Source organism: Scyliorhinus torazame, chromosome 9 (assembly GCF_047496885.1).
Source record: "Scyliorhinus torazame isolate Kashiwa2021f chromosome 9, sScyTor2.1, whole genome shotgun sequence".
Classification (NCBI taxonomy): Eukaryota; Metazoa; Chordata; class Chondrichthyes; order Carcharhiniformes; family Scyliorhinidae; genus Scyliorhinus; species Scyliorhinus torazame.
In genome coordinates, this window is record NC_092715.1 from 24,140,359 (window position 1) to 24,156,012 (window position 15,654).

Consider the following 15,654-nt stretch of genomic DNA (forward strand, 5'->3'; position numbering starts at 1 on the left):
CACCAACCTTTGTGTCGTCTGCAAACTTACTAATCAGACCAGTTACATTTTCCTCCAAATCATTTATATATACTACAAAGAGCAAAGGCCCCAGCACTGATCCCTGTGGAACACCACTGGTCACAGCCCTCCAATTAGAAAAGCATCCTTCCATTGCTACTCTCTGCCTTCCATGGCCTAGCCAGTTCTGTATCCACCTTGCCAGCTCCGCCCTGATCCCGTGTGACTTCACCTTTTGTACTAGTCTATCATGAGGGACCTTGTCAAAGGCCTTACTGAAGTCCATATAGACAACATCCACTGCCCTACCTGCATCAATCATCTTAGTGACCTCCTCGAAAAACTCTATCAAGTTAGTGAGACACGACCTCCCCTTCACAAAACTGTGCTGCCTCTCACTAATACGTCCATTTGCTTCCAAATGGGAGTAGATCCTGTCTCGAAGAATTCTCTCCAGTAATTTCCCTACCACTGAAGTAAGGCTCACCGGCCTGTAGTTCCCGGGATTATCCTTGCTACCCTTCTTAAACAGAGGAACAACATTGGCTATTCTCCAGTCCTCCGGGACATCCCCCGAAGACAGCGAGGATCCAAAGATTTCCGTCAAGGCCTCAGCAATTTCCTCTCCAGCCTCCTTCAGTATTCTGGGGTAGATCCCATCAGGCCCTGGGGACTTATCTACCTTCGATATTGAGGGAGTTCGGAGATTTCTCGGGATGTGGGCTTGGCGTGGGGAGGACTGGACTTTTCGTGGTGCACCCTGGGGACCGGAGTGGAGGGATGGAGGGCCTGCCTCGGGGAGGGTGGAGGGAGGCTTTTGATGCCTGGGGATTCGGATCGCCGGGAGCTGGGGAGCCTTGCATGGACTTGGTCTGGCGCGATTGGTGGAACGGGTGGAGGGGGACTTCAGGAGGTGGGACGTGCGGCCATTGTCATTGGCGGGCAGAGTGCAGGCGGTTGGGATGGCGGTCCTCCCGAGGTTCCTATTTGTGTTTTCCGGTGTCTCCCTATGCTGGTTGCTGGGGCCTTTTTTGGGGGAGTGGATGGGAGTTTCGCGAGCTTCGTTTGGGCGGGGAGGGTCCCGGGGGTGGGGAGGGGGTTCCTGCAGCGTAGCAGGTATGGAGGGGGACTGGCGCTGCCGAGTTTGGGCGACTGCTATTGGGCCGCCAGTGTGGCGATGGTCCGTGGGTGGATGATGGAAGGAGAGGGGGCGGTGTGGAAGGGACTGGAGAGAAAGTCCTGTAGGGGGACGAGTCTGGAGGCGTTGGTGACGGCGCCGCTACTGCTCTCACCAGAGGGGTTTACCACGAGCCCAGTGGTGGCGGCAACATTGGGTATCTGGGGACAATGGAGATGACAGAGAGGTGTGCTGGGAGCCCTGGTGGGGTCCCCAATCAGGAACAGCCATGCGTTTGCCCCAGGGAAGATGGATGGAAGATTCCAGAGCTGGCACCAGTTGGGAATTAGGAGGGTGGGAGATTTATTTATAGATGGGACGTTTGCGGGCTTGGGAGCGTTGGGACAAAAGTATAAGCTGCCCCGGGGAAACTTTTTTTAGGTATATGCGGGTGAGGGCGTTCGCGGGACAGCGGGTGAGGGAATTTCCATTGCTCCCGACACAGGGGATCCAGGATAGAATGCTCTCAGGGGTGTGGGTCGGAGAGGGCAAGGTGTCAGAGATATACCGAGAGATGGGAGAAGAGGGGGAGGAGCTGGTGGGCGAACTAAAAGGAGGGTGGGAGGAAGAGCTCGGGGAGGAGATAGAGGAGGGTATGTGGGCTGATGCCCTAAGCAGGGTAAATTCCTCTTCATCGTGCGCCAGGCTTGGCCTGATTCAATTTAAGGTGCTACATAGAGCACACATAACGGGAGCAAGGTTGAGCAGGTTCTTCGGAGTGGAGGACAAATGTGGGAGGTGTGGCGGAAGCCCGGCAAACCACACACATGTTTTGGTCGTGCCCGGCACTGGAGGGGGGGGGTATTGGAGGGGAGTGATTTCGAAGGTGGTGAAGGTCCGGGTCAAACCAGGCTGGGGGTTAGCTTTATTTGGAGTTGCGGATGAGCCGGGAGTGCAGGAGGCGAAAGAGGCCGACGTTGTGGCCTTTGCGTCCCTAGTAGCCCGGCGCAGGATCCTACTCATGTGGAAGGAGGCGAAACCCCCCGGACTGGAGGCCTGGGTAAATGATATGGCGGGGTTCATAAAACTGGAGCAGATTAAGTTTGCGCTGAGAGGATCGGCTCAATGGTTCACCAGGCGGTGGCAGCCATTTCTCGACTACCTCGGGGAACGTTAGAGGGAAGATAGATGACCAGTAGCAGCAACCCAGGGGGGAGTGGGGGGGGGGGGGGGGAGGAGAGTTTTATTTTATGTTAAATGATTAGTTTGCCATGTTGGTTAGTTACTTATTACTAGACTGTGGTTACTATGTTACATGTACTGTTAAATTTTCTTTTTCTTATGTTTGATGTGTAAGGGGAAAAAAATTGTGATCGAAAATCTTTCAATAAAATATATTAGAAAAAAAAGAAAGAGCACCCTAATTAAGCCCATGCCTCCATCCTATCCCCGTAACCCAGTAACCCCACCTAACCTTTGGATGGTAAGGGGAAATTCAGCGTAGCCAATCCACCTAACCTGCACACCTTTGGACTGTGGGAAGAAACCGGAGCACCCGGAGGAAACTCACGCAGACACTGGGGGAAAAGTACAAACTCCACACAGACAGTCACCCAAGGCCAGAATTGAACCCGGGTCGCTGAGAGGGAACAGCTTCTCATAATTTATTCCGTCCATGCCCCTCAGGATCGAGAATACCTCTATCAAGTCTCCTCTCCGTCTTCCTTTCTCCAAGGACACCAGACCCAACCTCTCCAATCTATCCTGTTTACCCTGGAATCATTCTTGTGAATCTCCATACTCATTCCAATGCCTTCACATCGTTCCTCAAATATGGAACCCAGAACTGGACGCAGTATCCAGATAAGGCCTAACCAGTGTCTGATACCAGTTCAACATGATCATCTTGCTCCTGCACTCAACGTCCCTATTAATAAAACCTTGGACACCTTATACTTTATTAACTGCTCTCTCAACTCGCCCTGCCATTTTCAATGATTTATGTACATATACAACAAAGTCCCTGTGTTCCTGCACCTCCTTTAGAGTTTCCTCCTCTATTCTATTCTGTCTCTCCACATTCTTCCTGCCAAAATGAATCACCTTACACTTCTCGGTATTGAATTTCACCTGCCACATGTCTTCACAATCCATCAAAATGTCTATGTCCTTTTGAAGTTCAAGATGTCCTCATCTAAGCTGACAACTCCTCTTCTAAACTTTGTATCATTAGCAGATTTTGAAATGTTGCCCTAAGCACCACAGTCCAGGTAATTAATATATCTGGAAGCGAAGGCTATCTCTGAATGGTGATAATGTAGAACCTGCTACCACAAGAAGTAGTTTAAAAAATTAAAAAATCCAATTAAGGGGAAATTTAGTTTGGCCAATCCACCTATCCTGCACATAGAATCATAGAATTTACAGTGCAGAAGTAGGCCATTCGGCCCATCGAGTCTGCACCGGCCCTTGGAAAGAGAACCCCACCCAAACCCACACTTCCACCCTATCCCAGTAACCCCACCCAACCTTTTTTGTTTTGGACACTAAGGGCAATTTATCATGGCCAATCCACCTAACCTGCACATCTTTTGGACTGTGGGAGGAAACCGGAGCACCCGGAGGAAACCCACGCAGACACGGGGAGGGAGTACAAACTCCGCACAGACAGTGACCCAAGCCGGCAATCGAACATGGCACCCTGGAGCTGTGAAGAAACTGTGAAACAACTGTGCTAATCACTGTGCTACCGTGCCCCAACCACTGTGGCTCTTTGGGTTGTGGGGGTGAGACCCACCTAAACATTGGGAGAATGTGCACACTCCACACGGACAGTGACCCAGGGCCGGGATCAAATCCGGATCCTCAGCGCCGAGAGGCAGCAGTGCTAACCACTGCACCACCATGCTGCCCGACCACAAGAAGTAGTTGAGGCGAATAGCACCGATGCATTTCAGGGAAGGATCGGCAAATAGCCTATTTTCAAGCTCTAAATACTGTGTACTGATAGAAGCTAAATTTTAAATTGTTTTGTGCTAAAGTAGGAGGCTGAGTGGCAGCAAGCTCACCAAAGAGGAAGGAGCTTGCACATTGATTCTTCAGTCTAGGTTCTGTCCGTATAATCAAGGCTGTCATTCTGTGTAGGACTGCGGAGACTCTGCACAGTGTCTGATGTTCCTCCTTCAGAGGCCCCTTCTTCCCCCACCCAGTTCAGTGAAGGGCAGATAGTTCTTGCTAACATTCATCTGTCAACCAGCACCACCAAGAACAGACTAACTTGCATGTTGTTTCCGGCACCTCACTGCGTGCAAATTAGTTGTCTTGGGAGTGATGCAGCACAGAATGAGGCTATTCAGCCCATTGGGTCTGTGCCAGCTTTTTGAAAGTGCTATTCGATTGGTTCCACTGCCCTGCTCTTTCGCTATAGATCTTCAAATTTATTTAAAGCATCTTTCCCTGCCCAGTGGAGGGCAAACCCACCGTTTCCAGTCTTTCCTCACAACTGAAATCTCTCATTCCTTGTCGCGTTCTCGTAAGTCTGTTCTGCACCCTCTCTGAGGCCCTGACATCCTTCCTAAAATGTGGCATCCAGAATTGGATACACTGCTTCAGCTGGGGCCAAACCATTATTTTATAAAGGTTCGGCATAGTCTCCTTGCTTTTGTACTCTGAATCTCTATTTTTAAATCTAAACCTTCGCAACTTGACTTGTGATGATTTGTGTGCAAACGCCCACAAATTTATTGCCCCCTTAAAATTTTACCTTTTAGTTTATGTTGCTCTCTCTCCTTTCTTCCAACCAAAATTAATCCGTTCACACTTCTGCATTAGAATTAATTTTCCTTGTGTCTGCCCATTTCAGCCACCCATCTCCCTCTGAAGTCTGAGGGGCTGTTTAGCACACAGCTAAATCGCTGGCTTTGAAAGCAGACCAAGGCAGGCCAGCAGCACGGTTCGATTCACGTAACAGCCTCCCGAACAGGCGCCGGAATGTGACGACTAGGGGATTTTCACAGTAACTTCATTTTGATGCCTACTTGTGAGAAAAGCGATTTTCATTCATTTTCATTTTCTTTTCATTTCATTTCATTTCTTCCTCTCTGCTCATTGTATTTCTGAGTTTCATGCTAGCTGCAAACTTTGAAATCGTGCCTTGTATACCCAACGCAGGTCATTTTAGAAAATGCAGTTGTGGTGATTGTCCCTTTAAGGGCAACTCGGGCCATGTGACCCTTACTCTGCTGCGTTGCCCTTAAAGGGGCATTCACCACAGCAATGGTCTGAATGCAGAACCTGGGGGACACCACTGTGCACTTTCATGTTGACTTGCAATGACTGGACATCAAAATGAATTCATCAGGGCAATCCTGAGGTTATCAGAAAGATGCAGTTGAAAGCAGCAAGCACGTGTATTCAAACAATTTCTTTAACCGAGAAGGCCGTTCTTTAACCGGGGCAGCATGGTAGCACAGTTACTTCACAGCTCCAGGGTCCCAGGTTCGATTCCCGGTTTGGGTCACTGTCTGTGCGGAGTCTGCACGTTCTCCCTGGGTTTCCTCCGGGTGCTCTGGTTTCCTCCCACAGTCCAAAGATGTGCAGGTTAGGTGGATTGGCCATGTGTCCAAAATGGTTAGGTGAGTTACGGGGATAGGGTGGAGGTGTGGGCTTAAGTGGGGTGCTCTTTCCAAGGGCCGGTGCAGACTTGATGTCCTCCTCCTGCACTGTAAATTCTATGAAGAACATTTCCAAGCCGGGAGGGAAAGGGTTTCAGATGATGGTTATTGGAAATGAAGTGAGCTTTATACTGCAAAGTAAGGAATCTGAGGAGTGTGTTTGTACAGTGCCGGTAATGAATGTATAGATTTTTGGGCGCATTAGGAAATTAAAATTGTACTGTTGGTTCAGTCCCCATTCAGATGATTTATTTGGAATCTGATTTTGATGACGTTTGAGGATTTTGCACTAACCTGTTCATCGCTGCAGTGAAATAGTCATTTTAAATGTATATTTGGGAACTTAATTTTCACCCCATATGTGCATCAATAGGCAAGATGGTTTCTGGAGAAGAGGATGGACTTGAAGATGATGCAGAGACCCGGTCAGAAGTCAGCACTGCCACTTTTCCAGGTGTGTAGCCCAGGGGCAGATCCTCTGCTCATTTTTCCACGCTCATGCCTCTTCAATTCGTAAGAACTTTCCATTTTCAACCTTCATGAGCAGTGGGTCGTATGACTAGGGGAAAAGAATGAGGTGGTTTCCCGTCGCCTCCCTCATGCACACTTAATTGGACATTCTGAATTCTCCCTCTGTGTACCCGGGAGATTAGGAGGGTTGCTGGAGAAATGGCAGGAGCAGCCGCTTGATCCAATTTCCCACTGAAATGACAGCCAGAGATCTTTATAATCCCAAGAAAATTCAGGACCGGAGCTTTTGCAGTTGTTCTAAGTGCTTTGTTCAAGTAGCTGTGTCGCCATAATCATTGAAGTTCTCAAGTCCCACTCCAAAGACTGGAGTGTAAAATCTAGACCCCACTCATCCTTTCATTGGACACTGTGCCACATTTCTGCATCGGATTTCATCATGGAAGTGTGGAAATGTATAAGTTAATTCCTGAGCCATTATGCTGTGCTGTTCATTTTTACATATACATAACAAACCTCTATGTTTGCTAATGCATTGTTCTCGCCCACACTTTTAGGTTCAGTAAACAGTGAAGGTGCTGTTGATGTCCCATCACCTTCTGCCTTGGGGTCAACAAGCCCGGTGCCGGATTCTACTGGGCACGATATCATCACTCAACAACCACGTTCCCAGCATACTCTACAATCTGCAGAGTCTGTCGATCTCAATAGTTCGGCGACATCGGACCTGACTGGCCTGACGGTGGAGGGGGATGTCGATGAGGCCCTGAGCCGAAGCTCCAGTCAGATCAGCACCATCCAGTCAGACACCAATGCAGATCAGAACGACAGGACCAATCAGGCTATATCTCCACTCAGTGAGAGCTCCCAGACGACTGAGGGCCCGGATTCAGCCGTGACCCCATCCGACAGTTCTGAGCTTGTAAGTGTGCAGCGGGTAGAGGGGGGATCCCAGTCCTCCACTGAGGGTCCCGACACCTCTATCAGCTCCCCCGCGGAGGGCTCAGCCTCGGATACTACCACTTTCTCCTCCAGTTCCTCAGCTAGTCGCAGTGAAAAGGTCAGCAGCTCACATCCATTGAAATTGCTTAAAAAAAAAACTTTCCCCTCTCCGAAATTATCTCTGACGCATCTGTGGCTGATAGGGCTTCAGGCTTCTGAGCACCAATCTGATGCTGGTCACAAGTTGCAAGAGTGGCCCACACTGGTTTTTCCTCTGTTTTTTCTCTCTTGCTCTATATCATTCTATTTGAATCCCCCCCCCCCCCATCTCTTTCTCGCTCATTACACACACACCCCCGCCCCCTTCCCGGTCTCTCATTGCGCTGCCCCCCCCTCATTGCGCTGCCCCCCCCTCATTGCGCTGCCCCCCTCTCATTGCGCTGCCCCCCTCTCATTGCGCTGCCCCCCTCTCATTGCGCTGCCCCCCTCTCATTGCGCTGCCCCCCTCTCATTGCGCTGCCCCCCTCTCATTGCGCTGCCCCCCTCTCATTGCGCTGCCCCCCTCTCATTGCGCTGCCCCCCTCTCATTGCGCTGCCCCCTCTCATTGCGCTGCCCCCCTCTCATTGCGCTGCCCCCCTCTCATTGCGCTGCCCCCCTCTCATTGCGCTGCCCCCCTCTCATTGCGCTGCCCCCCCTCTCATTGCGCTGCCCCCCTCTCATTGCGCTGCCCCCCTCTCATTGCGCTGCCCCCCTCTCATTGCGCTGCCCCCCTCTCATTGCGCTGCCCCCCTCTCATTGCGCTGCCCCCCTCTCATTGCGCTGCCCCCCTCTCATTGCGCTGCCCCCCTCTCATTGCGCTGCCCCCCTCTCATTGCGCTGCCCCCCTCTCATTGCGCTGCCCCCCTCTCATTGCGCTGCCCCCCTCTCATTGCGCTGCCCCCCTCTCATTGCGCTGCCCCCCTCTCATTGCGCTGCCCCCCTCTCATTGCGCTGCCCCCCTCTCATTGCGCTGCCCCCCTCTCATTGCGCTGCCCCCCTCTCATTGCGCTGCCCCCCTCTCATTGCGCTGCCCCCCTCTCATTGCGCTGCCCCCCTCTCATTGCGCTGCCCCCCTCTCATTGCGCTGCCCCCCTCTCATTGCGCTGCCCCCCTCTCATTGCGCTGCCCCCCTCTCATTGCGCTGCCCCCCTCTCATTGCGCTGCCCCCCTCTCATTGCGCTGCCCCCCTCTCATTGCGCTGCCCCCCTCTCATTGCGCTGCCCCCCTCTCATTGCGCTGCCCCCCTCTCATTGCGCTGCCCCCCTCTCATTGCGCTGCCCCCCTCTCATTGCGCTGCCCCCCTCTCATTGCGCTGCCCCCCTCTCATTGCGCTGCCCCCCTCTCATTGCGCTGCCCCCCTCTCATTGCGCTGCCCCCCTCTCATTGCGCTGCCCCCCTCTCATTGCGCTGCCCCCCTCTCATTGCGCTGCCCCCCTCTCATTGCGCTGCCCCCCTCTCATTGCGCTGCCCCCCTCTCATTGCGCTGCCCCCCTCTCATTGCGCTGCCCCCCTCTCATTGCGCTGCCCCCCTCTCATTGCGCTGCCCCCCTCTCATTGCGCTGCCCCCCTCTCATTGCGCTGCCCCCCTCTCATTGCGCTGCCCCCCTCTCATTGCGCTGCCCCCCTCTCATTGCGCTGCCCCCCTCTCATTGCGCTGCCCCCCTCTCATTGCGCTGCCCCCCTCTCATTGCGCTGCCCCCCTCTCATTGCGCTGCCCCCCTCTCATTGCGCTGCCCCCCTCTCATTGCGCTGCCCCCCTCTCATTGCGCTGCCCCCCTCTCATTGCGCTGCCCCCCTCTCATTGCGCTGCCCCCCTCTCATTGCGCTGCCCCCCTCTCATTGCGCTGCCCCCCTCTCATTGCGCTGCCCCCCTCTCATTGCGCTGCCCCCCTCTCATTGCGCTGCCCCCCTCTCATTGCGCTGCCCCCCTCTCATTGCGCTGCCCCCCTCTCATTGCGCTGCCCCCCTCTCATTGCGCTGCCCCCCTCTCATTGCGCTGCCCCCCTCTCATTGCGCTGCCCCCCTCTCATTGCGCTGCCCCCCTCTCATTGCGCTGCCCCCCTCTCATTGCGCTGCCCCCCTCTCATTGCGCTGCCCCCCTCTCATTGCGCTGCCCCCCTCTCATTGCGCTGCCCCCCTCTCATTGCGCTGCCCCCCTCTCATTGCGCTGCCCCCCTCTCATTGCGCTGCCCCCCTCTCATTGCGCTGCCCCCCTCTCATTGCGCTGCCCCCCTCTCATTGCGCTGCCCCCCTCTCATTGCGCTGCCCCCCTCTCATTGCGCTGCCCCCCTCTCATTGCGCTGCCCCCCTCTCATTGCGCTGCCCCCCTCTCATTGCGCTGCCCCCCTCTCATTGCGCTGCCCCCCTCTCATTGCGCTGCCCCCCTCTCATTGCGCTGCCCCCCTCTCATTGCGCTGCCCCCCTCTCATTGCGCTGCCCCCCTCTCATTGCGCTGCCCCCCTCTCATTGCGCTGCCCCCCTCTCATTGCGCTGCCCCCCTCTCATTGCGCTGCCCCCCTCTCATTGCGCTGCCCCCCTCTCATTGCGCTGCCCCCCTCTCATTGCGCTGCCCCCCTCTCATTGCGCTGCCCCCCTCTCATTGCGCTGCCCCCCTCTCATTGCGCTGCCCCCCTCTCATTGCGCTGCCCCCCTCTCATTGCGCTGCCCCCCTCTCATTGCGCTGCCCCCCTCTCATTGCGCTGCCCCCCTCTCATTGCGCTGCCCCCCTCTCATTGCGCTGCCCCCCTCTCATTGCGCTGCCCCCCTCTCATTGCGCTGCCCCCCTCTCATTGCGCTGCCCCCCTCTCATTGCGCTGCCCCCCTCTCATTGCGCTGCCCCCCTCTCATTGCGCTGCCCCCCTCTCATTGCGCTGCCCCCCTCTCATTGCGCTGCCCCCCTCTCATTGCGCTGCCCCCCTCTCATTGCGCTGCCCCCCTCTCATTGCGCTGCCCCCCTCTCATTGCGCTGCCCCCCTCTCATTGCGCTGCCCCCCTCTCATTGCGCTGCCCCCCTCTCATTGCGCTGCCCCCCTCTCATTGCGCTGCCCCCCTCTCATTGCGCTGCCCCCCTCTCATTGCGCTGCCCCCCTCTCATTGCGCTGCCCCCCTCTCATTGCGCTGCCCCCCTCTCATTGCGCTGCCCCCCTCTCATTGCGCTGCCCCCCTCTCATTGCGCTGCCCCCCTCTCATTGCGCTGCCCCCCTCTCATTGCGCTGCCCCCCTCTCATTGCGCTGCCCCCCTCTCATTGCGCTGCCCCCCTCTCATTGCGCTGCCCCCCTCTCATTGCGCTGCCCCCCTCTCATTGCGCTGCCCCCCTCTCATTGCGCTGCCCCCCTCTCATTGCGCTGCCCCCCTCTCATTGCGCTGCCCCCCTCTCATTGCGCTGCCCCCCTCTCATTGCGCTGCCCCCCTCTCATTGCGCTGCCCCCCTCTCATTGCGCTGCCCCCCTCTCATTGCGCTGCCCCCCTCTCATTGCGCTGCCCCCCTCTCATTGCGCTGCCCCCCTCTCATTGCGCTGCCCCCCTCTCATTGCGCTGCCCCCCTCTCATTGCGCTGCCCCCCTCTCATTGCGCTGCCCCCCTCTCATTGCGCTGCCCCCCTCTCATTGCGCTGCCCCCCTCTCATTGCGCTGCCCCCCTCTCATTGCGCTGCCCCCCTCTCATTGCGCTGCCCCCCTCTCATTGCGCTGCCCCCCTCTCATTGCGCTGCCCCCCTCTCATTGCGCTGCCCCCCTCTCATTGCGCTGCCCCCCTCTCATTGCGCTGCCCCCCTCTCATTGCGCTGCCCCCCTCTCATTGCGCTGCCCCCCTCTCATTGCGCTGCCCCCCCCTCTCATTGCGCTGCCCCCCTCTCATTGCGCTGCCCCCCCTCTCATTGCGCTGCCCCCCCTCTCATTGCGCTGCCCCCTCTCTCATTGCGCTGCCCCCCCCTCTCATTGCGCTGGCCCCCCCCTCTCATTGCGCTGGCCCCCCCCTCTCATTGCGCTGGCCCCCCCCTCTCATTGCGCTGGCCCCCCCCTCTCATTGCGCTGGCCCCCCCCTCTCATTGCGCTGGCCCCCCCCTCTCATTGCGCTGGCCCCCCCCTCTCATTGCGCTGGCCCCCCCCTCTCATTGCGCTGGCCCCCCCCTCTCATTGCGCTGGCCCCCCCCTCTCATTGCGCTGGCCCCCCCCTCTCATTGCGCTGCCCCCCCCTCTCATTGCGCTGCCCCCCCCCTCTCATTGCGCTGCCCCCCCCCTCTCATTGCGCTGCCCCCCCCCTCTCATTGCGCTGCCCCCCCCTCTCATTGCGCTGCCCCCCCCTCTCATTGCGCTGCCCCCCCCTCTCATTGCGCTGCCCCCCCCTCTCATTGCGCTGCCCCCCCCCTCTCATTGCGCTGCCCCCCCCTCTCATTGCGCTGCCCCCCCCTCTCATTGCGCTGCCCCCCCCTCTCATTGCGCTGCCCCCCCCTCTCATTGCGCTGCCCCTCCCCTCTCATTGCGCTGCCCCCCCCTCTCATTGCGCTGCCGCCCCCTCTCATTGCGCTGCCCCCCCTCTCTCTCATTGCGCTGCCCCCCCCCTCTCTCTCATTGCGCTGCCCCCCCCTCTCATTGCGCTGCCCCCCCTCTCATTGCGCTGCCCCCCTCCTCTCTCTCATTGCGCTGCCCCCTGCGCTGCCCCCCTCCTCTCTCTCATTGCGCTGCCCCCCCCTCTCATTGCGCTGCCCCCCCCTCTCATTGCGCTGCCCCCCTCTCATTGCGCTGCCCCCCTCTCATTGCGCTGCCCCCCTCTCATTGCGCTGCCCCCCTCTCATTGCGCTGCCCCCCTCTCGCGCTGCCCCCCTCTCATTGCGCTGCCCCCCTCTCATTGCGCTGCCCCCCTCTCATTGCGCTGCCCCCCTCTCATTGCGCTGCCCCCCTCTCATTGCGCTGCCCCCCCTCATTGCGCTGCCCCCTCTCATTGCGCTGGCCCCCCCCTCTCATTGCGCTGGCCCCCCCCTCTCATTGCGCTGGCCCCCCCCTCTCATTGCGCTGGCCCCCCCCTCTCATTGCGCTGGCCCCCCCCTCTCATTGCGCTGGCCCCCCCCTCTCATTGCGCTGGCCCCCCCCCTCTCATTGCGCTGCCCCCCCCTCTCATTGCGCTGCCCCCCCCTCTCATTGCGCTGCCCCCCCCTCTCATTGCGCTGGCCCCCCCCTCTCATTGCGCTGGCCCCCCCCTCTCATTGCGCTGGCCCCCCCCCTCTCATTGCGCTGCCCCCCCCTCTCATTGCGCTGCCCCCCCCTCTCATTGCGCTGCCCCCCCCTCTCATTGCGCTGCCCCCCCTCTCATTGCGCTGCCCCCCTCCTCTCTCTCATTGCGCTGCCCCCCCCTCTCATTGCGCTGCCCCCCCCTCTCATTGCGCTGCCCCCCCCTCTCATTGCGCTGCCCCCCCCTCTCATTGCGCTGCCCCCCTCCTCTCTCTCATTGCGCTGCCCCCCTCCTCTCTCTCATTGCGCTGCCCCCCCCTCTCATTGCGCTGCCCCCCCTCTCATTGCGCTGCCCCCCTCCTCTCTCTCATTGCGCTGCCCCCCCCTCTCATTGCGCTGCCCCCCCCTCTCATTGCGCTGCCCCCCCTCTCATTGCGCTGCCCCCCTCCTCTCTCTCATTGCGCTGCCCCCCCCTCTCATTGCGCTGCCCCCCCCTCTCATTGCGCTGCCCCCCCCTCTCATTGCGCTGCCCCCCCCTCTCATTGCGCTGCCCCCCTCCTCTCTCTCATTGCGCTGCCCCCCTCCTCTCTCTCATTGCGCTGCCCCCCCCTCTCATTGCGCTGCCCCCCCTCTCATTGCGCTGCCCCCCTCCTCTCTCTCATTGCGCTGCCCCCCCCTCTCATTGCGCTGCCCCCCCCTCTCATTGCGCTGCCCCCCCCCTCTCATTGCGCTGCCCCCCCCTCTCATTGCGCTGCCCCCCCCCTCTCATTGCGCTGCCCCCCCCCCTCATTGCGCTGCCCCCCCCCATCTCATTGCGCTGCCCCCCCCCTCTCATTGCGCTGCCCCCCCCTCTCATTGCGCTGCCCCCCCCTCTCATTGCGCTGCCCCCCCCTCTCATTGCGCTGCCCCCCCCTCTCATTGCGCTGCCCCCCCCTCTCATTGCGCTGCCCCCCCTCTCATTGCGCTGCCCCCCTCCTCTCTCTCATTGCGCTGCCCCCCCCTCTCATTGCGCTGCCCCCCCCTCTCATTGCGCTGCCCCCCCCTCTCATTGCGCTGCCCCCCTCCTCTCTCTCATTGCGCTGCCCCCCCCTCTCATTGCGCTGCCCCCCCTCTCATTGCGCTGCCCCCCTCCTCTCTCTCATTGCGCTGCCCCCCCCTCTCATTGCGCTGCCCCCCCCTCTCATTGCGCTGCCCCCCCCCTCTCATTGCGCTGCCCCCCCTCTCATTGCGCTGCCCCCCTCCTCTCTCTCATTGCGCTGCCCCCCCCTCTCATTGCGCTGCCCCCCCTCTCATTGCGCTGCCCCCCTCCTCTCTCTCATTGCGCTGCCCCCCCCTCTCATTGCGCTGCCCCCCCTCTCATTGCGCTGCCCCCCTCCTCTCTCTCATTGCGCTGCCCCCCCCTCTCATTGCGCTGCCCCCCCCTCTCATTGCGCTGCCCCCCCCTCTCATTGCGCTGCCCCCCCCTCTCATTGCGCTGCCCCCCCTCTCATTGCGCTGCCCCCCTCCTCTCTCTCATTGCGCTGCCCCCCCTCTCATTGCGCTGCCCCCCCTCTCATTGCGCTGCCCCCCTCCTCTCTCATTGCGTTGCCCCCTCCCGTTGCGACCCCCCCCCCCCCCAAACCTCCCTCTCTCTCCCTCACGTTGCAACGCCTCCATCTCTCGTTGAGCACCCCTCCCCCGCCTCCATCTCTCGTTGTGACCCCCCCCTTCTCCCTCTTGCCCTCTAAATAAATGCCTGGCCACTACATGACCCTTGTGCACAGCATCATGACTGAATTCAGGAGCTGCTGTGCATGGCTCCTGATGCTAGACCACTTTGCCACTGCTGCATGCTGGCCTGAATGCTGAGAGAAGTTGAATTTTCTTGAACATTGCAGTGACCATCCTCTATCTTTATTTGTGGGCTTTTAGCATGCAAACATTTTTCATGAAGTTGAAACTGGATGGATGGATTTGTTTATTGTCACGTGTACCGAGGTACAGTGAAAAGTATTTTTCTGCGAGCAGCTCAACAGATCATTAAGTACATGAAAAGAAAAAGAAATAAAAGAAAATACGAAATAGGGCAACACAGGGTACACAATGTAAATACATAGACACCGGCATTGGGTGAAGCATACAGGAGTGTAATATTAATCAGGTCAGTCCATAAGAGGATCTTTTAGGAGTCTGGTAACAGTGGGGGAGAAGCTGTGTTTGAGTCTGTTCGTGCGTGTTCACAGACTTTTGTATCTCCTGCCCTGTTTCAGAGGCATGCTGAGAAGGTTTTTAAACTCAATCCTAAGTACATAACTAAGAGAAATGTTGTCTCTTAGTAAGGTGACCGTGACCATTTCACATGGACTGGGCACTCACTGCCTTGAGAGTTGAGTAGAATATATAGCTCTCGTGTTCAGGCACCCTGCCTTGCCCAGGATCAGTCCTATTCATTTTTAATCTTTTTTGTTGGATCTGTCTCTGCTGATTGAGCTGCATGTTCTTTAGTAATTTCTCTCACTGTAGTGTCTCGAGGTGTTGCCCCTTACTTAATGCTGTTTGCCTCCAGTGGATTTTACATTTGTAATATCTGCATGCTTATTTTGATATCACAAATGTCTAAATTTTAATGGACAGCTGATGGCGCCAGCAATATTAATCCTGCAAATAGTTTTCTGTTACGATTAAATTCCTGAACCATTTTTGCCAAAATGTACTTGTCAGACATCGATGGGCTACATTTCACTGTGGCGCAGTGGTTAGCACTTTGTTTCATGGCGCCGAGGTCCCAGGTACGATCCCAGCTCTGGGACACTGTCCGCATGAGTTTCGCCCCCACAACCCAAAAATGTGCAGGATAGGCGGATTGGGTCCGCTAAATTTCCCCTTAATAAAAAAAATATAATAAAAAATCGATGGGCTATACAGACGAAGATAAATGACAAACGCTGGAACTACACGGCAGGTCTGTAGCATCCAATGAGAGCAAAGCGGTGCCATTCTATTCTGTGGTGAGCCCCCGACAGATCTCAGCACCTGACCTGCTGTGCATTTCCAGCATTGGCATCGCTTATATCGGCACAAAAATGACGTACGATTTTACTGTAACATTATCTCTATCGTAAATGGGGGCACCTTATTTTTTTTTCCAATTCAGGGGCAATTTAGCGTGGCCAATCCACCTAACCTGCACATCTTTGGGTTGTAGGGGTGAAACCCACGCAGACATGGGGAGAATGTGCAAACTCCACACGGACAGTGACCCAGAGCCG

General features: G+C 57.2%; 1 protein-coding gene across 10 annotated transcripts in view; it reads left to right on the top strand.

Moving 5' to 3' along the window:
- Nucleotides 1-15,654, top strand: part of htt (huntingtin) — a 310,292-nt gene that overhangs the window by 59,366 nt on the left and 235,272 nt on the right. For all 10 annotated transcript variants that reach the window (XR_011948987.1, XM_072515702.1, XM_072515706.1 and 7 more), the window contains 2 exons: nt 6,164-6,244; nt 6,816-7,180. Coding sequence is in view for 9 of the 10 variants with exons in the window: in XM_072515702.1 (XP_072371803.1) it covers nt 6,164-6,244; nt 6,816-7,180 (446 nt within the window). In the remaining variant the exon portion in view is untranslated. The remainder of the gene's footprint in view (nt 1-6,163; nt 6,245-6,815; nt 7,181-15,654) is intronic.